Here is a 23,064-nt window from a genome sequence, read left to right as displayed (position 1 = left end):
TAGAAAACAGTATTTTAGGACACTGGGAATATTTTGAGATTATGTTTGAGCAGTATTTTGCCCTTTCCAAGCAAACTGCTTCTTGGAAGTCAGACAAGTTACTCTGTAAGATTTGATTTGATATTTGTAATTTGTCATTCTTCCATTGTCTTTCTGCTCTTATACATTTTTTTCTTAACTTTTATGTCACTATTGAACCATGGTTGATTATTTGATTTCAGATTTTTGGTTTTATAAGGGGCAATTATGTTTACAATTTCTGAATATAAAGGATTGAAACAATTTACCAACTCATCAACATTCTGATTCTGCAATGATATCATATCACTATAAGCTGGAATTGCCTAAAAAGCATCCATAAATTTCAAGCCACAAGACTAAAGCATGCATATGATGGACATTTTACTGCCCCATATGTAGCCATGGGAGAGGATTTGTGAAGGGCAGTAAAGCAACTCTGGTAGATCATGCAATAATGACAACATGTGTGAAACTTTTTTTAAGCAAATGAAAAGTAATAATTTTTTTCAGATGCAGTATATGAATTATGACATGCTAATTTTTTGACATTTCTTGCCTCACTTAAAGCAGAAAGAAAATCTAACATGAACTGTCCAAATGTTTGCAGTTGCTCTTATAATTCTGTACTTTTACAGATTTTTAAAAATACTTTTATTTCACGTTGCACTTTCTCCCATTCATAGTAATGATTCAGACATAGAAATGCAATAATATATTTACCTATACTATAATGGGGCAATGAGCTACAGAAAGTACAGAAATAACAGCAAAAACATTGTTTTCCCAAAAAATGTTTTCTGTTTGTGTGGTCACTCGCTATTGAATTTCATTGCAGTTTGATAACATCCCATTTGCCATAATAATTAGAATTAATTACATTTTTATTTTACTGTAGAACAAGTAATAAACACACAGTTCATGTTTCAAAAACTTAATCGTATATTTTGGGCTATGCATGCTGATGATGTATTCTGAAATTAAATGTTTTTTTTGTTTTTTTTTTCAAATTAAAAATTGCTAACCCGCATTTAAGAACTGCTGACTACACAGACACTCTCAACCTATTGTGGATCTGAAGATATTAAATAGTCACTTATATGAAGTGTTTTGTAATTATCCGAAAAAGTGGTATAAAGGGTATCTGGATATTTAAACAGATGGGTCTAAGGAACCTCAATCTGGACAAACGGGTTGCGTTTGGAGTTCCAGAGATGGGAATCGAATTACATAAGAGACTGTCTAAATGTTTATCTGTAATGAACTGATGGGTATTGGGTTGGCTCTAGTGGGTAGAAGAAATTGGAGAATACAAGTGTCTTCTTTATAGATATAGTTATCTTTGTCTAGCTCCGGTTCATACTCCAGTGCAGAAGGTGGCGGTAATGCACCATTGAAGTTGGATGCTAACCGCTGTTAAACATGAATGAAGAACTTCTCTCACTGTACTGTAGGAGGCGCTGTGACGATCTTAGCTCAACGGTAAAAGCGCTGCAGAAAGAAAGACGGTTGGTGGCATGGTATGTTTTAACTATGTTCTTGGTGATTCGCTGTTTTTAGTGCGCTAAAGAGCTTAAATAAAGCGTTCCTTATCCAAATCTGGTTTAGGAACATTAACCTATATATTTTTATAAAGTAACCATAGTTTAAAACCATAGTTTCATACAAGAGATATTTGTAATAAAACCACATTAGGCTAAGCACAGATGCACCATTGTTTTACTTACATTAACCATATAATTATGACATTTGTATGCTGGACACTTTTGAAGGATGCCTAAAATCGATTCAATCTCACATATAGTCATATTTAAGCAACAATGTATAGCCTAGTTCATTAAATGCAGTTAAAATTATGTGCTACATTTTAATAAAATATTATGTAGCTGACATTCGTATTCTACAGTGAAACTAATCACATGTGTCTAAATGGATACATTTATATCTGGCAATAATGTTTCTGAATATTTTCCAGAAGTTAATTTTATTTATTCATATCTGTGTAGTTCTGCTCAGATTTGTAGTTTGATTTAGTTCATTATAAATGCATCTTGTAATAACCATGAAGTGTTTGTGTTCAGATGTTGATCATGAAAGCGCAGGTGGATGTGGTCTGCTGTAAATCAGTAGGAACTGATCTGTCCATGCTGGATATTGAGGATTTCATCACAGAAATCTGTCAGCTGAAGAAAGAGGTGGCTTCACTGGAGTCAAAGCTGAGAGAAAGAGGAGACAAACTGAACAGAGAGGTTTGAACAGATCTTCATTTCATCTTTAGCTGCTAATATGGACTGATAGTTGTGTGAATCAATGTCTTATTGTTAATCATACTCTCACTAGATATATTACTGATTGTGTTTGTCAGGATGTGGAGCAGGTTTGGGTGCGTGAGACTGATGGGACAGAAGCTCAGGATTCAGTCTGGAGCGTCAGAGATCAGAGATCCAGAGACACACAGGACTCAGAGCTCAGCCTCACTTTACTCTGTTATACTGACGCTCAGGATCATGAATCCACTGATCAAACCTCTGACTGTAACGCTGGAGAACAGCAGATGCTGCAGACGCCGCTGAAGATGTGCTCCGTCAAACTGGTGGACTGCAGGAACCTGATCGAGAGCAGAGGAGAAGAAATCACCGCAGAGAAACAACAACACACTGATGAGGAAGAGGAGGAGGAGGAGGATGAGAATAATGGGGAGGATGATGATGATTTCATTCCTCCAGGTTTGTTTCTCCTTTAATGACCTTTCCTTGTTTTTCATTACACTTGAATGTCAGCAGAGACTCTGCAGGATCAGGTTCATATTAACTGATGGTCTCTGATGATCTGATCAATAAAAAATTTATATTTGGGAACATAATGGCAAATGATTTTTATTATTTTTCCTCTATTGAGATCTTTAATGTGTTTTTTTTTTAAAGAGAGACAGATTTGCTGTGCCTGTTTGTAAGTCTGCATGATTTGACCAAAAATCTAATTAATATTATTGTTACATTTGTTAATTATTATCAATTATCATGTTAGGTAAAAACTGTTAGCCTGAATACACTGTAAGTTGCTTTGGATAAAAGCGTCTGCTAAATGCATAAACTGCATAAATTATAAAATCATGGAAGAAATGCATTGCTATTATACTGTAAAATTATAAATATGATGTAATTGGTTGAACTTTTGGATTTTTAAACTCACTTTTTTTTTGCGTTTGGATAACTGTACTAAAACTTTATTTAAATTTCCTTTATTAATTGTTCACCCCTGAACTTATATAAACAGATTCTTACAAATGTATATATATATATACTAATAAAAGAAAAACATTGTGGATGCACTATTATATTGTAAAATGACATTGTAAAATATGATGAAATGGTTGGCGGATGTTGCATTTCGAAATTCATTTTTCAATGTGTCTGTGCATGGGTTTATTTAATTAACTTGCAGATTTTCACACAAATACTTCATATGTTTTAAAACCCAGAATTTATTATAATTTTGTTTATTTCAGGTGATAAAGGCTGTTTATCTTCTGATGGAGAGACAAACTTAACATCTAAAGAGCAGCTGACGGTCAAGAGTTTCTCCTGCAGCACCTGTGGAAAAACACTGAGTTCAGAGGGCCATTTAAAGAGACACGAGAGAAAACACACAGAACAGAAAAGCTTTAGCTGTAGGAGATGCAAAATCAGCTTTCCTACCGTAGAAGAGAGGAGAATTCATTCAAAAGAGCACAGCGGGAAGAAGGAGTTTCACTGTGAACAGTGCGGGGAGATTTTTTTCATTCATTCTAGACTAAAAGTTCACTTAAAGACTCACGGTGAAAAGTCGTTCCACTGCAGTGAATGTGACAAGTATTTTAGCACCAAAGGAAGTCTTGTTGCTCATAAGCGAATCCACACGGGAGAAAGACCATACAAGTGTCCGCACTGCGAGAGAAGATTCAATTACGGATCTCATCTGAAGAAACATATACGTTTCCACACCAATGAGAGACCGTATCAGTGCAGTGAATGTGGGAAAGCCTTCACAAACTCATTCACTCTAAAGTCACACTTGAGAATCCATTCAGATGAGAAACCGTATCAGTGCAAACACTGCGACAAACGATTCCGTCAAAGATCTGCTCTGAATCTTCATGAGAGGATTCACACCGGAGAGAAACCATATCTGTGCGCCCACTGCGGGAAGAGCTTTTCAAATCCATCTCATTTTATATTTCATAAGCGAGTCCACACCGGAGAAAAACCATATCACTGCAGCATCTGTGGAAAAAGTTTCAGTAAACATAGTACATTTCGAAACCACAAGAGGACTCATACTGGAGAAAGACCGTTCAAATGCTCACAGTGTGAAAAGACGTTTGCTCGATCAGACGTCCTTAAGGTCCATCAGCGAGTTCATACAGGAGAGAAACCTTACTCCTGCTCCATCTGCGGCGAGAGATTCGCTTATTTAGGTAGTTTTCAGACCCACCAGAACAAACACGCTAAAGAACAAACTGCTCCAGAATCATCAGAGTGACTTTCATCAGTCAATCTGGGAAAGAAATCTTGTTTGGCTCGTCCTAAAAGTCTTCATTGAGTTCTTACTGCCAGTAGGTGGCAGTGAACTTTTTAATGTTGTGGATTGATCCAAGTGCTGTATATAATGTAATGTTTGACTGAGTAGAGCAATGATTTTCTGTTAAACAAGACAGAACTATTAAAAATCATCATCAAAAAAAAAAACACAGAAGTACCTGGATTACAGTGGGGTAAAAAAGTATTTAGTCAGCCGCCAATTGTGTAAGTTCTCCCACTTAAAGCTCCTGTTTTTAGTTTTTTTTTTTTTTAAGCTTTAATTGTGCTTACAGTGTGCAATATAACGTGTTCATGTTTTGCGTGTAAAAAAACACAGTATTTTTCAATCAATTCACCTATCTGTATACCGCTGTTTTCACTGTCCCAAAATGGGCTGATGACTTCCTAGTTCTATAAGTCCCTCCTTCAGAAATACGTAACAAGTTCTGATTGGGCCAGCGGTTCCTGTGTTGTGATTCGACAGCAGCTGAGCGCATGCTGCCCTCCTGGAAACGCGATTGGGCTAGTTTTGGACAAGTTTTGAGAAGCAAGTGTGCAGGAGCATGTGCTGGAGATGTACTTCTAAACACAGAACGCCTTTACATTCTCTATTTTGCACAGCCCTACAATCTAGTTAAAAAAGCTAAACAGCGTTGCCCTTTGTGTAATCAGTTACAGAAACCGTTAAATGCACCAACTTAAATAATAAAATACACTTACCGGTTGTGGTCCATAAACAATGCCTTCTCCAGACAAAGAGGGAACTGCTCCATGTTTCAAGAATTATGTTTGTGCGAATCCGGCATTAAACTGATTGAGATTGAGGAAGCTGTCCTCAGCAAAATGTGCTGCACATAGTTTTACATGTGGATTATAATTTTCGGGAACCGAGTTAAACATAAATTGTAACCATTAATCTCCAAATACAGCGTCCCTGTGAAGGCCAAACAAAGATGATTGGACTCCGAGATGAAAATAACAGCGTTTCGACGACATGGCGACAAACACAAACGCAGCTCTTCCTTCTTCTCCGTCGGAGCGCAACAAGACCACGCCCCCCTGTTTGTGTATTCATGTGGGCGGAGGTTAATCTCCAAATACAGCGTCCCTGTGAAGGCAAAACAAAGATGATTGGACTCCGAGATGAAAATAACAGCGTTTCGACGACATGGCGACAAACACAAACGCAGCTCTTCCTTCTTCTCCGTCGGAGCGCAACAAGACCACGCCCCCCTGTTTGTGTATTCATGTGGGCGGAGGTTAGTCAAAAACTGTTTTAGTGACGTCATTACTGCAGGAATTAGAGGGATGTAGTCCAAACGGGTCATTTTTTGTAGGCGAATTCTGTTAAATAAAATATCTCGCTTGGCATTGAACTTTGAGCTTTAGAATTTTACAGATATAATTTATACTCTAATGACAACATTAGGGCCATTTCATAGTCAACGCATCTGTAAGCATACACGTCCCCGAGGCTACGCATCGTTACGCTCCGGCCGCCATTATGCGTCGGTGCGTAGCCAAATGTGTCGTCCTAGTTTTTGATATGCAACGCGCCGATTCACGCAATACTATGCGTTGTCGGTGGGGGCGACATTGCAAGTATTGTACATTCATTCAAGTATATTGTGTTTACAGAAGAAGAAGGTTTGAATACAATGGCAGGTGAAGAGGAAAAATTATGAACTTATACGTATTCATCCACATTTATACGATAGTTCATCAGCAACAGAATACACTCCTCTTCAGTTGCCATTGTGATCTGAATATCACGCGACTCGACTCTACTAATATCACCCGTCTCTACTACCCCCTGTTGCGTCAGCGGTGTATTGCATACACGCATCACCCGTGACGCTTGTGTTCACTGTTTAGACTATGAAAGGGAGCGCGTCGCTCGCGTTGCTTGCTCGCGTTTCTCGTGTTTACTATGAAACGGCCCTTACACACTAAGAATTTTACAGATATAATTTAAACTCTAACGACAACATTACACACTAACTAAAGTTTAAAACATGGGATCACGAAGAACGGGACCTTTAAAAAGATGAGAGAGGCCTGTAATTTTCATCATAGGTACACTTCAACTAAAAGAGACAAAATGAGAAAAGAAAGAAATCCAGAAAATCAAATTGTAGAATTTTTTATGAATTTATTTTAGCAAATTATGGTGGAAAATAAGTATTTGGTCAATAACAAAAGTTTATCTCAATGCTTGGTTATATACCCTTCGTTGGCGATGACAGATGTCTAACATTTTCTGTATTTCTTCACAAAGTTTTCACACTCTGTTGCTGGTATTTTGGCCCATTCCTCCATGCAGATCTCCTTTAGAGCAGTGATGTTTTTGGGCTGTCACTGGACAACAAAGACTTTCAACTTCCTCCTAAGATTTTATATGAGGCTGAGATCTGGAGACTGGCTAGGCCACTCCAGGACCTTGAAATGCTTCTTACAAAGCCACTCCTTCATTGCTCGGGTGTGTTTGGGATCATTGTCATGCTGAAAGTCCCAGCCACGTTTCATCTTCAGTGCCCTTGCTGATGGAAGGATGTTTCTACTCAAAATGTCATTAAATATGTCCCCCTTCATTCTTTCGTTTACACGGATCAGTCGTCCTGATCACTTTGCAGAAAAACAGCCCCAAAGCAAAAACCAAAACACAAAATAAAGCCCAGGCCTGGTCGTCGCTCCTCTTTTGTATCTTTCCAATCTCCTCTGTGGGACGAGAGATCGGTGAGTGTCTAATTTCCAAATCACTCCACCGGCTTGCTCTGCTCCCACTACCCTTGGCCCCGTGCTCCACCCCTTCTCCACCACTCGCGGTGACCTGCGGGAACCTGGGGGAAGAACAGACGAGCCGAGAGAAAAGGAGATGGAAGGATGAGGGGAGAGAGGACAGCAACGGCTCCTCTGGTTTTGGGCATCCGGCAGGAGTGACCCGTTCCCTGCTCCTCCCAATCGTGGCGGACAGCAGCAGGCTCCAGCCCCCTGATGAATGGCGCCGACTCCTCCGCTCCCTCATGGATGGCAGCCGCCCCTCCACATCGTGGCCAGCAGTGAGTTCGTCTGTCCCCAGCAACTCACTACAGCCCACCGCCTCGAGCGTCGACGGCGGCACTCTCCCTCGACTTGCTCGATGGCACCACGGGTTTACCCCAGAGGCAAGGGATCTTCAGGAGTGCATCCCTCCTTCCTCCTGGGTTTTGGCACCAGTGTAATGATATACAAAAACTTCACAATCGGGGGAAGAAGGAGGCGGGAACCGGCCGACAATTAAATGAAACTTTAATTACCAAAATCAACACAAAACAGCGCTACAGCCCCTCGCGGATGAAAAAAAAAACACAAAATAAAGCCCAGGCCTGGTCCTCTCTCGTCCTTCACTGTCATCGTTCCTCTTTTGTATCCTTCCGATCTCCTCTGTGGGACTCAAGACCGGTGAGTGTCGCAGGTGTCACTCTTTACCAAATCACTCCATCGGCCTCGCTCCGTTCCCACGGCTCTCAGCCCGCCCCACTTGTCAAATACTGGCTTAAGCAGGGGGACAGATCTAGCACTGCAGGATTTGAGACCCTGGTGGCATGAGAGCCAGAAATCTTCCTTGTTTGTAGGTCACCAAATACTTATTTTCCACCATATTTGCAAATAAATTCATTAAAAATCCTACAATGTGATTTTTCTGGATTTTTTTTTTTTCATTTCGTCTCTCATAGTTGAAGTGTACCTATTGCACAATTGTTGGCTGACTAAATACTTTTTTGCCCCACTGTACATAAGGCTGTTAATCCTATTTTATGTGATGAAGTGGCATAAAGATTGAGAGAGTACATCACCTGTGCATTCTATTTTTATTTTCATTGCTGAGAGGGATTCAAAGAGCCATGGTTTATTAATTATCCATTTAATTACTGTTCTTACATAGCGTGTATGCTGCCATGTAAGGTAAGATATTTATTGGATAGAAGTGAAAAATAATTTTGTGGCATCTACTTTAACTTCACTGTAATGTCAGATAGAATTAAAGTGTATGTGTGTTTGGATTATTGACCTAATGTGAACACAAAAACACAGCTTCTTTTAACAGTATTTTAATACTGCCACATCTTGGCTAGAAATTACTGTCATTTACTTTAATTTGCATTAGAGACAAAGTCCATTTTAAGGGAAGTTTTACTATTCATATTTGCTAAGTCTCAAGGAATCCAAAGATAATTGTGCATCTGAAATCACATACTGTCTGAGCAGGTAGTACATTTGAATCTTAACTAGCTGACCATTAGTAAAAGTGAAATTTAGATGTGCTACATCTGCCATGGTGTTACTGGGGTGTGTGTAAGTCAAGTCAAGTTGATTTATATAGCCCTTTAAAACAGTATAAATGCTGACCAAAGTGCTGCACACCATACCAAACAAAACATCCTTGTACAATACAATTTAATTTAATGTAAGTGTAGGGGAAAGTCTAATAGACAAAGGTCGGGAATTCCAGAGCTTAGGACCAAGAACTGAGAATGCTCGGTCACCTTTGGATTTATGTCGAGATTTTGGACATTTAATATAATCTGAGTGGAAGATCTGAGCATTCTCACAGGACAATACGAGTGGAGAAGGTCTGAAATATATGAAGGGACAAGACCATGAAGTGATTTAAATACAAATACTAAAACCTTAAAATCATGCCATGCAATGATGATATATTCCAGCATATAGAGCGTTATAGTAGTCCAGCCTGATTGAAATAAATGCATGAATAACAGTCTCCAAATCACTAAAGTTTAGAATATTTTTCAGCTTGTGAAGTCCCCTAAGCTGCAGAAGACTGGCTGTAACTACAGAGTTGATTTGTTTATCAAATTTTAATTCAGGATCAAGAGTAACTCCCAGATTTACTTTATCATGAATGCTATCTTGAAGGGGGCATAGGGTAGAACTTATATTATTTAAAAGGTGTGAAGGGCCAAACAACATATCGTCAGTCTTCTGATTTAATTGAAGGAAATTATTGTCAATCCAAGCCTTAATGTCCTCTAAACAAGCTAGCAGAGAGGAAACTGAATCAGTACCTGATTTTAATAGAAAATAGAGCTGAGTGTCATCGGCATAAATGTGATATGAAACTTTATGGGACACAAAAATTAAACGAAGAGGGAGTAAGTATAAGTAAAATAAGATTGGACCCCGAATTGAGCCCTGGGGCACCCCACAGGTGACGGTAACTGAGCTTGATGAAAATTCTCCAATTTCCACCCAAAAATTCCTGTTTGCGAGATATGATGCAAACCAATCTAGTGCACCAACACGAATGCCTACTCCAAGGTCCAATCTCTTTAACAAGATATGATGATCCACAATATCAAAAGCCACACTTAAGTCCAATAATAGAAGAATAGTACAGTTACCAGATTCTACAGATAGTAAGAGGTCATTTACTACCCTCAGAAGTGCAGATTCAGTACTGTGTTTAGCTCTGAAGCCAGACTGAAAGGGATCCAGAATATTGTTAGAGATTAAATAGGGGGAAATTTTATTTAGTACACACTTCTGCAGAACTTTGTGCAAAAGTGGAAGTTTTGAAATGGGCCTATGGTTATTAAAATCAGAAAGATCGATATAGCTTTTTTGAGTAAAGGATGGACCACAGCCTGTTTAAGGTAGAAAGGTACAGTACAGGAGCTATTGATCACCTTTATTTTTTATATAGTGCTTTAAACAAAATACATTGCATCAAAGCACTGAACAACATTCATTTGGAAAACAGTGTCTTAATAATGCAAAATGATAGTTAAGGCATTTCATCATTGAATTCAGTGATGTCATCTCTGTTCAGTTAAATAGTGTCTGTGCATTTATTTGCAATCAAGTCAATGATATCGCTGTAGATGAAGTGACCCCAACTAAGCAAGCCAGAGGCGACAGCGGTAAGGAACCGAAACTCCATCGGTGACAGAATGGAGAAAAAAAACCTTGGGAGATACCAGGCTCAGTTGGGGGTCAGTTCTCCTCTGACCAGACGAAACCAGTAGTTCAATTCCAGGCTGCAGCAAAGTCAGATTGTGCAGAAGAATCATCTGTTTCCTGTGGTTTTGTCCTGGTGGTCCTCTGAGACAAGGTCTTTACAGGGGATCTGTATCTGGGCTCTAGTTGTCCTGGTCTCCGCTGTCTTTCAGGGATGTAGAGGTCCTTTCTAGGTGCTGATCCACCATCTGGTCTGGATACGTACTGGATCCGGGCGACTGCAGTGACCCTCTGATCTGGATACAGACTGGATCTGGTGGCCACGGTGACCTCGGAACAAGAGAGAAACAGACAAATATTAGCGTAGATGCCATTCTTCTAATGATGTAGAAGGCTATCGATAATAGAAAGTAGACTTGGCAACACAGACAACAGAACATCCTTTATTAACTTTGTGGGAATGGCATCAAAAGAGCAAGTGGTTGGATTCATGTTAGAGATAATCTTCATCAGCATAGAGTGTGAAATAGTCTGGAAATTAGAAAAAGCAGAGGGGCAGACATTTGCAAATTGATAATTCTGAGTTAAATTACTAGAGATATGTGCCTTAATTTGAGTAACTTTGTTTATAAAGAAGTTACAGAACTTCTCACATAAGTCTAGGCAAGGTTCTGGGCCAGCCAGTCTAAAAGGGTTTAATACTTAATTTAATGTAGAAAACAGTATTTTAGGACACTGGGAATATTTTGAGATTATGTTTGAGCAGTATTTTGCCCTTTCCAAGCAAACTGCTTCTTGGAAGTCAGACAAGTTACTCTGTAAGATTTGATTTGAGATTTGTAATTTGTCATTCTTCCATTGTCTTTCTGCTCTTATACATTTTTTTCTTAACTTTTATGTCACTATTGAACCATGGTTGATTATTTGATTTCAGATTTTTGGTTTTATAAGGGGCAATTATGTTTACAATTTCTGAATATAAAGGATTGAAACAATTTACCAACTCATCAACATTCTGATTCTGCAATGATATCATATCACTATAAGCTGGAATTGCCTAAAAAGCATCCATAAATTTCAAGCCACAAGACTAAAGCATGCATATGATGGACATTTTACTGCCCCATATGTAGCCATGGGAGAGGATTTGTGAAGGGCAGTAAAGCAACTCTGGTAGATCATGCAATAATGACAACATGTGTGAAACTTTTTTTAAGCAAATGAAAAGTAATAATTTTTTTCAGATGCAGTATATGAATTATGACATGCTAATTTTTTGACATTTCTTGCCTCACTTAAAGCAGAAAGAAAATCTAACATGAACTGTCCAAATGTTTGCAGTTGCTCTTATAATTCTGTACTTTTACAGATTTTTAAAAATACTTTTATTTCACGTTGCACTTTCTCCCATTCATAGTAATGATTCAGACATAGAAATGCAATACTATATTTACCTATACTATAATGGGGCAATGAGCTACAGAAAGTACAGAAATAACAGCAAAAACATTGTTTTCCCAAAAAATGTTTTCCGTTTGTGTGGTCACTCGCTATTGAATTTCATTGCAGTTTGATAACATCCCATTTGCCATAATAATTAGAATGAATTACATTTTTATTTTACTGTAGAACAACTAATAAACACGCAGTTCATGTTTCAAAAACTTAATCGTATATTTTGGGCTATGCATGCTGATGATGTATACTGAAATTAAATGTTTTTTGTTTTGTTTTTTCGAATTAAAAATTGCTAACCCGCAATTAAGAACTGCTGACTACACAGACACTCTCAACCTATTGTGGATCTGAAGATATTAAATAGTCACTTATATGAAGTGTTTTGTAATTATCCGAAAAAGTAGTATAAAGGGTATCTGGATATTTAAACAGATGGGTCTAAGGAACCTCAATCTGGGCAAACGAGTTGCGTTTGGAGTTCCAGAGATGGGAATCGAAGTACATAAGAGACTGTCTAAATGTTTATCTGTAATGAACTGATGGGTATTGGGTTGGCTCTAGTGGGTAGAAGAAATTGGAGAATAAAAGTGTCTTCTTTATAGATATAGTTATCTTTGTCTAGCTCCGGTTCATACTCCAGTGCAGAGGGTGGCGGTAATACACCATTGAAGTTGGATGCTAACCGCTGTTAAACATGAATGAAGAACTTCTCTCACTGTACTGTAGGAGGCGCTGTGACGATCCTAGCTCAACGGTAAAAGCGCTGCAGAAAGAAAGACGGTTGGTGGCATGGTACGTTTTAACTATGTTCTTGGTGATTCGCTGTTTTTAGTGCGCTAAAGAGCTTAAATAAAGCGTTCGTTATCCAAATCTGGTTTAGGAACATTAACCTATATGTTTTTATAAAGTAAGCATAGTTTAAAACCATAGTTTTATAGATGAGATATTTGTAATAAAACCACATTAGGCTAAGCACAGATGCACCATTGTTTTACTTACATTAACCATATAATTGTGACATTTGTATGCTGGACACTTTTGAAGGATGCCTAAAATCGATTCAATCTCACATATAGTCATATTTAAGCAACAATGTATAGCCTAGTTCATTAAATGCAGTTAAAATTATGTGCTACATTTTAATAAAATATTATGTAGCTGACATTCGTATTCTACAGTGAAACTAAACAAATGTGTCTAAATGGATACATTTATATCTGACAATAATGTTTCTGAATATTCTCCAGAAGTTAGTTTTATTTATTAATATCTGTGTAGTTCTGCTCAGATTTGTAGTTTGATTTAGTCCATTATAAATGCATCTTGTAATAATCGTTATGTGTTTGTGTTCAGATGTTGATCATGAAAGCGCAGGTGGATGTGGTCTGCTGTAAATCAGTAGGAACTGATCTGTCCATGCTGGATATTGAGGATTTCATCACAGAAATCTGTCAGCTGAAGAAAGAGGTGGCTTCACTGGAGGCAAAGCTGAGAGAAAGAGGAGACAAACTGAACAGAGAGGTTTGAACAGATCTTCATTTCATCTTTAGCTGCTAATATGGACTGATAGTTGTGTGAATCAATGTCTTATTGTTAATCATACTCTCACTAGATATATTACTGATTGTGTTTGTCAGGATGTGGAGCAGGTTTGGGTGCGTGAGACTGATGGGACAGAAGCTCAGGATTCAGTCTGGAGCGTCAGAGATCAGAGATCCAGAGACACACAGGACTCAGAGCTCAGCCTCACTTTACTCTGTTATACTGACGCTCAGGATCATGAATCCACTGATCAAACCTCTGACTGTAACGCTGGAGAACAGCAGATGCTGCAGACGCCGCTGAAGATGTGCTCCGTCAAACTGGTGGACTGCAGGAACCTGATCGAGAGCAGAGGAGAAGAAACCACCGCAGAGAAACAACAACAACACACTGATGAGGAAGAGGAGGAGGAGGAGGATGATGATGATGATTGTGCTGAGAATAATGGGGATGATGATGGTGATGAAGATTTCACTTCTCCAGGTCTGTTTCTATTTTTTATGTCTATATGTTATTTCTATGACACTTGAATGTCAGCAGAGAGCAGGATCAGGTTCATATTGGCTGATGGTCTCTGATGATCTGATCAGGTTTGAGAGAAGGTTTTCTGAGGTTTTGTTCCTCCCATGAACTCAGCTGATTTCATCAGAGGAGGAATCAAGGCTGTGTTCCAGTCCATTTTTTATGTCCTTCTCTCCCTCTCATTTACTCGTATGTACGTCATTGATTACGTTGTTTGAGTGCCCACTTTTGGCTGAACGCTTGGAATGGGCTGAACTGGGAAGCCCTTGAGCACTTAGAATACACTTTGGAGTTGGTTTATTGTTCACATTTTTTCCCTTATGAATTTGTGTGGTGCAGCATCCTATGTATATAGGTATGCTTGGGCTGTTATAAATGTAGAAAAAACTAATTTATACAGGTGCATGTCAATAAATTGTAATGTTGTGGAAAAGTTCATTTATTTAAGTAATTCGACTCAAATTGTGAAACTTGTGTATTAACAAGTTGTATTAATATATTCATTGCCAAAGAAGCTGGCTGTTCAAAGAGTGCTGTATCCAAGCATGTTGACAGAAAGTTGAGTGGAAGGAAAAAGTGTGGAAGAACCGAGAACCAACCGAGAGAACCACAGCCTTATGAGGATTGTTAAGCAAAATCAATTAAAGAATTTGAGTGAACTTCTCAAGGAATGGACTGAGGCAGGGTTCGAGGCATCAAGAGCCACCACACACTGACGTGTCAAGAGATTTACTGAACCACAGACAACATCAGAGGTGTCTTACCTGGGCTAAGGAGAAGAAGAACTGGACTGTTGCCCAGTGGTCCAAAGTCCTCTTTTCAGATGAGAGCAAGTTTTGTATTTCATTTGGAAACCAGGAAGGAGTCTGAACGAAGGGTGGAGAAGCTCATAGTCCAAGTTTCATGATGTCCAGTGTTAAGTTTCCACAGTCTATGATGATTTGGGATGTCACGTCATCTGTTAGTCCAATGTGTTTCTTGAAAACCAAAGTCACTGCACCCATTTACCAAGAAATCTTGGAGCACTTCATTACATCCTTCTGCTGACCAGCTTTCTGAAGATGCTGATGTCATTTTCCAGCAGGATTTGGCACCTGCCCACACTGCCAAAAGCACCAAAAGTTGGTTAAATGACCATGGTGTTGGTGTGCTTGACTGTCCAGCAAACTCACCTGACCTGAACACCAGAGAGAATCTATGGGCTATTGTCAAGAGGAAGATGAGAAACAAGAGACCAAACAATGCAGATGAGCTGAAGGCCACTGTTAAAGAAACCTGGGCTTCAGACCACCTCAGCAGAGCCACAAACTGATCACCTCCATGCCACACTGAACTGAGGCAGTAATTAAAGCAAAAGGAGCCCCTACCAAGTATTGAGTACATGTACAGTAAATGAACATACTTTCCAGAAGGCCAACAATTCACTGAAAATATAATATATTTTTTCATTGGTCTTATGAACGATTTAAATTTGTTGAGATGTGAATTGGTGGGTTTTTGTTAAATTTGAGCCAAAATCATCACAATTAAAAGAACTAAAGACTTAAACTACTATAGTCTGTGTGCACTGAATTTATTTAATACACAAGTTTCACAATTTGAGTTGAAATACTGAAATAAATGAACTTTTCCACAACATTCTAGTTTATTGAGACGCACCTGTATGTTATAGAGTTGTTTGGGGTGGGGATAAATTAAACACAATTTGTGATGATGTCGTAATAGTGTTGCATCTAGTGGCATGAAGTGTGTAAATGAAACATACTCGCTCCACTTCAGATTGGAGGTGGGGATTCTCCTGAGGGGAAGTGCTTAGGGAAGTTTGCAAGTGCGTGTCTAAAAGTGGAGTGGAATACAGCCTAAGTCATTCCTTTCATGTCACAAGAAAGTCTCAAGTTACAATGCATGTGATGTTGTAAAGCAGTGAGCAGATATTAGCCGTTTTTATATGATTAGTTAGCCATCATGAGCTGGCCTAATTACAATCAAAATCTACTGTATGTAATGCATATAAACATTTGAGCTCCTTTGCTATTTAGACACACATAGAACCAGTATATGAATCTTAACAATGGTGACAATCAACAAAATATTCATGCTGAAGTGCTGTTAACAATGTTGACAATAATTATCACCACCACTTTTGAGGATCATGTGATAAGTTTTCATGTCTAAAAGTCAGAATTGATACAGTGTTTTTTTTCTTCCTATTTTAAAGCAATTGTTTTGTTCGATTCCCCGGGAACACCTGATAGCGCTTTGGATAAAAGCGTATGCTAAATGCATAAATTAAAATTTTAATTAAATTTTAATTTAATAGGACTTTTTTCGTAGTTCTTTGCTTTGAATTACTAAAAGTGTTGGGGATTGCCCCAATGAATGCTGGTTAATAGTTATTGCAGAACTCTTGTCAGGGAGTCGGAGTCATCATATTTAGTTTGACCCTTTATTGCACAAGATTTGACCCTATACACATGTAAGTGTATTTGAGGTAGTTTCTGAAATAAATAAAACAACAGATATAAATATGCACGCCGCGATGCTAGCGGGTTAAACAGGATCAAATAACACTAAGAAAGATCGCTGAACATCAATAACATCATAAACGCTGTTAAAGTTAACACAATTGTTGTACACCGTAATAATCTAGGTTCTTAACAATATACATTGAAGTAACTTTAAACTTACTTTATCACGCACTTTCTCTTGCACATAAACGTTGCACCTGAGTGAGAGCACGCCTCACTCACAAGGACTGTCACCATTGCAGAAAGAGAAAGAGTTGGAGGTATTTAAACAGTACAATGAAAGATGGTATTATAAACACCATCTATGCATATTGATTTATTTATAGTTGATTTAGGCTTGTGATGCTGTTCATAAATATGCATGAAAAGAGTGTTTTTATCATTTTTTTAATCATCAGCTTTATAATCTTCGCTCCGCTAATATTCTGGCTCTAAATACCCCACGTGTAACAACAGAATTTGACTGCTTTTAGTTATGCTGCTCCTTGGTGTTGGAATTTACTCCAAAAAGTTTTGAAGCTTTCTGTTCTTATCCCACTTAAACATTTTAAACAATTACTTAAAAAATCTAAATTTGAACAATGCACATGCTTTCAATAAGCCTTTTATGCTTTTTTAAATTGTTTTACATGTACTGTAAATCAGTTTTGATTGCTGTGTCTGTTTTTGTGATTCTGTGTAACTTGTGTACTGTTGCTCCAGGGCTCCCTTGTAAAAGAGATTTGACATCAATGGGACATCATAATGGGACATCACCTGGTAAAATAAAGGAAAAATAAAATAAAAGGCATGTCCCAACGCCACTTTATCACTTCCGATACCGAAGCTTTGGCTATTTCCCGATTCCGATATCAATCCGATATTTTTAGTTTATTCTTGAACTAATACTACAAATAATAATAAAATAAATGGAAGCACTTTGCTCAATTAGCCACCCTAAAATCATCTCAATCAAATGGAGATAAAATACTTCTCCAGTATATAGTCCACAACAACAGTTGATTAAGAAAGACTGCCACCCTTTATTCAAACACTACAAAAAAAAAAAAATATGGGTACTTCAGTACTTAAAGCTACCAACAGGTTTAAAGTTAAAACAATTTAAACAGCAGCATGGTTGGGGAGATGGTTAGGGTATATTTGTTTGTTCGGGTGGGCGATATAACAAAAATTACAAAATGGCAAAAAAATCTTTTTTCGATATATCATGATTTTATCATGATTGTTTGTCATGTTGGTTTTTCTATTTTTCAAGCTGTTTGAGCATTATAGCCAAACTAATATCCCTATAAAAAAAGAAAAAGCTTGTTACATTAAGGAAACAAAATATTAAAACGTATGGTGGATATTTAGCAGTGGTGCTGAACATAGACATAAATACCAGTCTATTAATTGTCTCATTAACTTTAACTCTTTGAAGACTTGGGATTTTACTTGGGATAAGACTTGCGTGTGACTTGAAATGAATGACTTGATTCCTCCTCTGATGAAATCATCTGTTTGAGTTCATGGGTGGAATAAACATATGGCAGGACTTTCTGTTCCCTACACCTCTCCTTGGGAACGTAATGGCAAGTGATTAGTATTTTTTCCTCTCTCTGTTGAGAATTTGATCTAGAATACGTTTTTTCTTTGAGTATGCCAGATTTGCTGTGTCTGCAAGACTGCACAGTTGGGCCATAATAAATAATAAAATCATGACAGTAATACATTGTGGTTGCAATAATATTATTATACTGTAAAATTACATTATAAATTTGGTCAAATGGGTGGTGAATGCTGAATTTCCAAACTCTATGCATTGGTTTATTTAATCTGTTGGTTTTAGGCAATTTGATTACTTCACTAAACCACATTGTGATTTTTTTATTTTATTTTATAAATTGTTCACCCCTACACTCAGATATTACAGAATCTCCATGTTTCCTGAGTGGCACAAACAAATATATATATAAAAAAAGTATACATTTTGTTTCATTTCAGATGACAAGGGCTGTTCATCTTCTGATGAAGAAACAACTTTAACATCAAAAGAGCAGCTGATGGTCAAAAGCTTTTCGTGTGTCACCTGTGGAAAAACACTGAGTTCAGAGGGTAATTTAGCAAGACACGAGAGAAAACACACAGAACAGAAAGACTTCACCTGTAGGAGATGCAAAATCAGCTTTCCTACCGCAGAAGAGAGGAGACTTCATTCAAAAGAGCACAGCGGGAAGAAGGAGTACAACTGTGAAGTGTGTGGGGAGGTTTTTTTCATTCGTTCTAGTCTAAAACTTCACTTAAAGACTCACAGTGAAAAATCTTTACAATGCAGTGAATGTGACAAGTATTTCACCACCAAAGGAAGTCTTGTTGTTCATAAGCGAATTCACACGGGAGAAAGACCATACAAGTGTCCTCACTGTGAGAAGAGCTTCATAAATGGATCTCAAGTGAAGAGACATGTGCGTGTTCACACTAATGAGAGACCGTATCAGTGCAGTGAATGTGGGAAAACCTTCAGAACCTCAGACTGTCTAAAGTCACACCAAAATATACACTCTGATGAGAAACCAGGTGAGAAACCGTTTCAGTGCAAACACTGCGACAAACGATTCCGTAAACGATGTTATCTGAACTATCATGATAGGATTCACACTGGAGAGAAACCATATCTGTGCTCCCACTGCGGGAAAGCTTTTGCTAATCCGGAATGTTTTTTATCTCATAAGAGAATCCACACCGGAGAAAAACCATATCACTGCAGCATTTGTGGAAAGAGTTTCAGTAGAGTTAGTACTTTAAAAAACCACAAGAGGACTCATACTGGAGAAAGACCGTTTAAATGCTCACAGTGTGAAAAGACGTTTGCTCGATCAGACGTCCTTAAGGTTCATCAGCGAGTTCATACAGGAGAGAAACCTTACTCCTGCTCCATCTGCGGCGAGAGATTCGCTTATTTAGGTAGTTTTCAGAGCCATCAGAACAAACACGCTAAAGAACAAACTGCTCCAGAATCACCAGAGTGACTTTCATCAGTCAGCTTATAAAGTGCTGTGAAAGAGTTTTTACCCCCTGTCCTAACCTACCTTGCCATATGCGAAAAATGAATTGCCCAGCCCTGTTAAATCATGAAAGGACTGTGATTAATCACATTATTTTAGAAAGCTGAGTTAATTTCAATAGCCACACCCTGATTACTGCCAGACCTGTTGAACCAAAGAAACCACTTTAATAGACCCTGTCTGATGAAGTGAAGCATCCTAAAGAGCAACACATCATGTCACCATATAAAGAAATTCAAGAACAGATAAGAAATAAAAAAGTTAAGTTTTTGGAACTTTTTAGTAAGTGAGTGCCACTTTAGATCTGGCGTAAAACCAACACAGTATTTCATAAAAAGAACAGTGTAGCAACAGTCAAACATGGAGGTGGTAGTATGATGGTCTGGGGCTGCTTTGCAGCTTCAGGACCTGGATGACTTGGCATTTTTTGATGGAAGCATTAATTCTGCGCTCTATCAGAAAATCAGTTTGTGACCTCAAGCGCACTTGGGTTATGCAGCAAGACAATGATCCCAAGCACACCCGCAAGTCCACCTCTGAATGGCTCAAGGAAAACAAAAAAAAGGTTTTGAAGTGGCCAAGACAAAGTCTGGACTTAAATCTGATTGGGATGCAGTGGCTTGACCTTAAAAACATTACATTCATGCTCAAAAACCCTCCAATGTGGCTGAATTAAAATAATCCTGCAAAGAAGAGTGGTTTGAAATTCCTCCACAGCGATGTTTAAGACTCATTGCCAGCTTTCACAAACTCTTGAATGCAGTTGCAGCAAAGGGTGGCACCGCCAGTTATTAGCTTTTAGGGGGCAGTTACTTTTTCACATAGGGCTAGGCAGATTTGGACAGCTTTTTCCCTTAATGAAAGGATTTCAAAGCTGCATTATGTGTTTACTTGGGCTACCTTTGTGTGATATTAAAATTAGTTTGATGATCTGAATCATTCAAGTGTGAAAAATATGAAGAAAAAAAACAGGAAGAGGTCAAAAACATTTTTAATGCTGCCATGCAATGTAAGATATTTACTGGATAGAAATAAAAAAAACATTGTGTGGCAAGTACTTTAACTTCACTGTAATGTCAAATAAAATTAAAGTGTATGTGTATTTTGGGTATTAACCTTGTGAAAAAGTGATTTTATGTTCCTGAATGAATCATCCTTTTTAAGCAAATCAAAAAGCTCAAGGTTTAGTCATTTTTTGAAAGGATGAAGAAGTCCACAGTTACCGGTTCACTGATCTGAGCATGCACTGCTAATAGCATCATGCTGAGGTGAATTATGAGTCAATGATGGAACAATAATGGATTACATCAGTGGTTCCCAATCATGGTCCTGGAGAACTCCCAACACTGCACATTTTTGGTGTCTCTCTTATCTGACACACATTTGAGGTCTTGGAGTCTTCACTAATGAGCTGATGAGTTGAATCTGGTGCGTTTGAATAGGGAGACATGTAACTATGTAACTGTGGACTTTTTTATCCTGTCAAAGAATGACTAAGCCTTGAGCCAATAGTCTTTGAGTCTGAGATGTGATGGAGCATGTGATTTGTTGAATGTATAGAACGAAAATATGCCCGACTGCTGGACACAAACAAAACCAAAACACAAAATAAAAACCCAGGCCTGGTCCTGTCTCGTCCTTCACTGTCGTCGCTCCTCCCTTCATCCTTCTGGAGCTCCTCTGTGGGACTCTAGACCAGTGAGTGGTGCAGGTGTCACTCATTTCCAATTACTCCACCATGCCTTGATCCTTTCCCTCGGCTCTCGGCCCCACCCCACTTTCACATATCCCCATCGCCCCTCGCAGGCCGGGGGGTACTCCTGAGACTTGGGGTAAGTGATTAATGACTATCTTTTAAATTTGGGGTGGAGTATCCCTTTAAGACATAACACAGAAGACATTCTTTTGCCACCGTCTGGTGTATTTATGTAATATGAAGAAATGGTCACTGAACCAATCAGAACGAATAATTTTGGTGAACAAACTAAAAGTGAACAAATCCCTTGAATGAATAAAGATTTCCACCACTAATGTGAACACAAAAACGTTCACCACTTCTTTATGCAGTATTTTAATATTGCCACATCTTGGCTAGAAATAACCATTAATAACTTGCATTAGAGAATAACATTTTGTTTACTCAGTCATATTTGCGAAGTCTCCAGGCACCCAAAGATAATTGTGCATCTTAACGCTAAAGAACAAGCAGAATTGTCATAAGTAATACAAGACCTTGATTTACTAATGTATGGCCTCTATCTTTCTGACTTATTGACTGAACACCGGCCCCTTTTGTCTCTCCGATCATCCAACCCGAGATTATTATGCATCCCTAAGTCGAGGCTAAAATGCAGGGGTGACTGCACTTTCTTGGTAGCTGCCCTTAGATTGTAGAAAGCCTTGCTCCTCTCTATTAGAACTGCACCTTTACCATCGGTTTTTAAATCTATGTTGAAAACTTACCTTTTTGATTTGGTGTTTTGTAACTGAGAATTTTCTACTATACTGTTTTATAGTAGAGTTGTTCCGATTCCGATACTAGTATCGGAAATATCTCCGATACCACAACAAATTCTGGCATCGGCATCGGCGAGTACATGAACCCATATACCGATCCGATACCATTTTCTTAAAAAAGACCTAGTTATGACCGCAAGCTTTGCCTAACCGCTGCACGGTTCTTCTTCGCTGCTCAAAATGCATTGAAAACACAGGAAGTTGTGCTGTTGCCACAAGCAACCCCTGTTTAGAGCAGCGAAGAAGAAATGAAAACGCGTTAGCAGCCCTTATCTATATATGACTGGATCACTCATCACATTCTAAACTGCCAAAAGACAGTGAAGCCGCTACTATATTATAGATCAGTGGTTAGCAGTATGTCTCTGTAGTACCGGTAGTTACAGACTCTCGAGTATATTCAGTACCGGCAACTGCGTTCAGTCGCTTCCGTGTAAGTCAAAACGCAGGGCTCCAGACAGTAGCCGAATATATACTAGTGTCTGTGAATATCAAACTGCAAAATACTATTTAAATATTACTCCCGCAAAATCTACATCTCTGTGGGTGACTGGCACAGATGCGCGAGAGCTCGCTGTTTTGTAGTCTCTGCTGTGTGTCATGAGGACACGAACGCATAAACCGTCACTTCATGAGAATTTACCGTTTCATTTGAGAATACTGTCATATCATAAACACAGACACTCAAAGATCTTCATGGCAGCCCATTAAAATAAATGTTTGGTTTACATGAGTAAATTGACAATATATAAAGCTACTGTTGTAGCCTACAGTAATAATAATACATCTCTATAATAATAATAATTATGCCTAGATGGTTGCTTGTTTTTTACTTGTTTTTTACTTGTTAGAGATTATCTGATTAATAGATCTTTTTTTATATTCCTAGACTTATTTGTTGCAGTTTTTTTATACAGT

At 38.3% G+C, this 23,064-nt stretch overlaps 3 protein-coding genes across 3 annotated transcripts in view; all 3 read left to right on the top strand.

Annotated features, from left to right (window-relative positions):
* Nucleotides 1-8,627, top strand: part of LOC127948394 (zinc finger protein 91-like) — an 87,993-nt gene extending 79,366 nt beyond the window's left edge. Inside the window, exons 9-13 of the mRNA XM_052544830.1 lie at nucleotides 1,508-1,538; nucleotides 2,100-2,267; nucleotides 2,384-2,744; nucleotides 3,527-5,662; nucleotides 5,837-8,627. Of these exons, the coding sequence (XP_052400790.1) occupies nucleotides 1,508-1,538; nucleotides 2,100-2,267; nucleotides 2,384-2,744; nucleotides 3,527-4,539 (1,573 nt within the window). The 3' untranslated portion in view covers nucleotides 4,540-5,662; nucleotides 5,837-8,627. The remainder of the gene's footprint in view (nucleotides 1-1,507; nucleotides 1,539-2,099; nucleotides 2,268-2,383; nucleotides 2,745-3,526; nucleotides 5,663-5,836) is intronic.
* Nucleotides 1-23,064, top strand: part of LOC127949471 (zinc finger protein 501) — a 167,043-nt gene that overhangs the window by 69,526 nt on the left and 74,453 nt on the right. The gene's annotated exons all lie outside the window — the stretch shown is intronic.
* LOC127949529 (zinc finger and SCAN domain-containing protein 31) overlaps nucleotides 12,760-23,064 on the top strand; it is a 47,850-nt gene continuing 37,545 nt past the window's right edge. Inside the window, exon 1 of the mRNA XM_052546982.1 lies at nucleotides 12,760-12,785. Coding sequence (XP_052402942.1) covers nucleotides 12,783-12,785 — 3 coding nt within the window. The 5' untranslated portion in view covers nucleotides 12,760-12,782. The remainder of the gene's footprint in view (nucleotides 12,786-23,064) is intronic.

The sequence above is a fragment of the Carassius gibelio genome, chromosome B1 (assembly GCF_023724105.1).
Source record: "Carassius gibelio isolate Cgi1373 ecotype wild population from Czech Republic chromosome B1, carGib1.2-hapl.c, whole genome shotgun sequence".
NCBI lineage: Eukaryota > Metazoa > Chordata > Actinopteri > Cypriniformes > Cyprinidae > Carassius > Carassius gibelio.
This window is presented reverse-complemented; position numbering and strand designations above follow the sequence as displayed.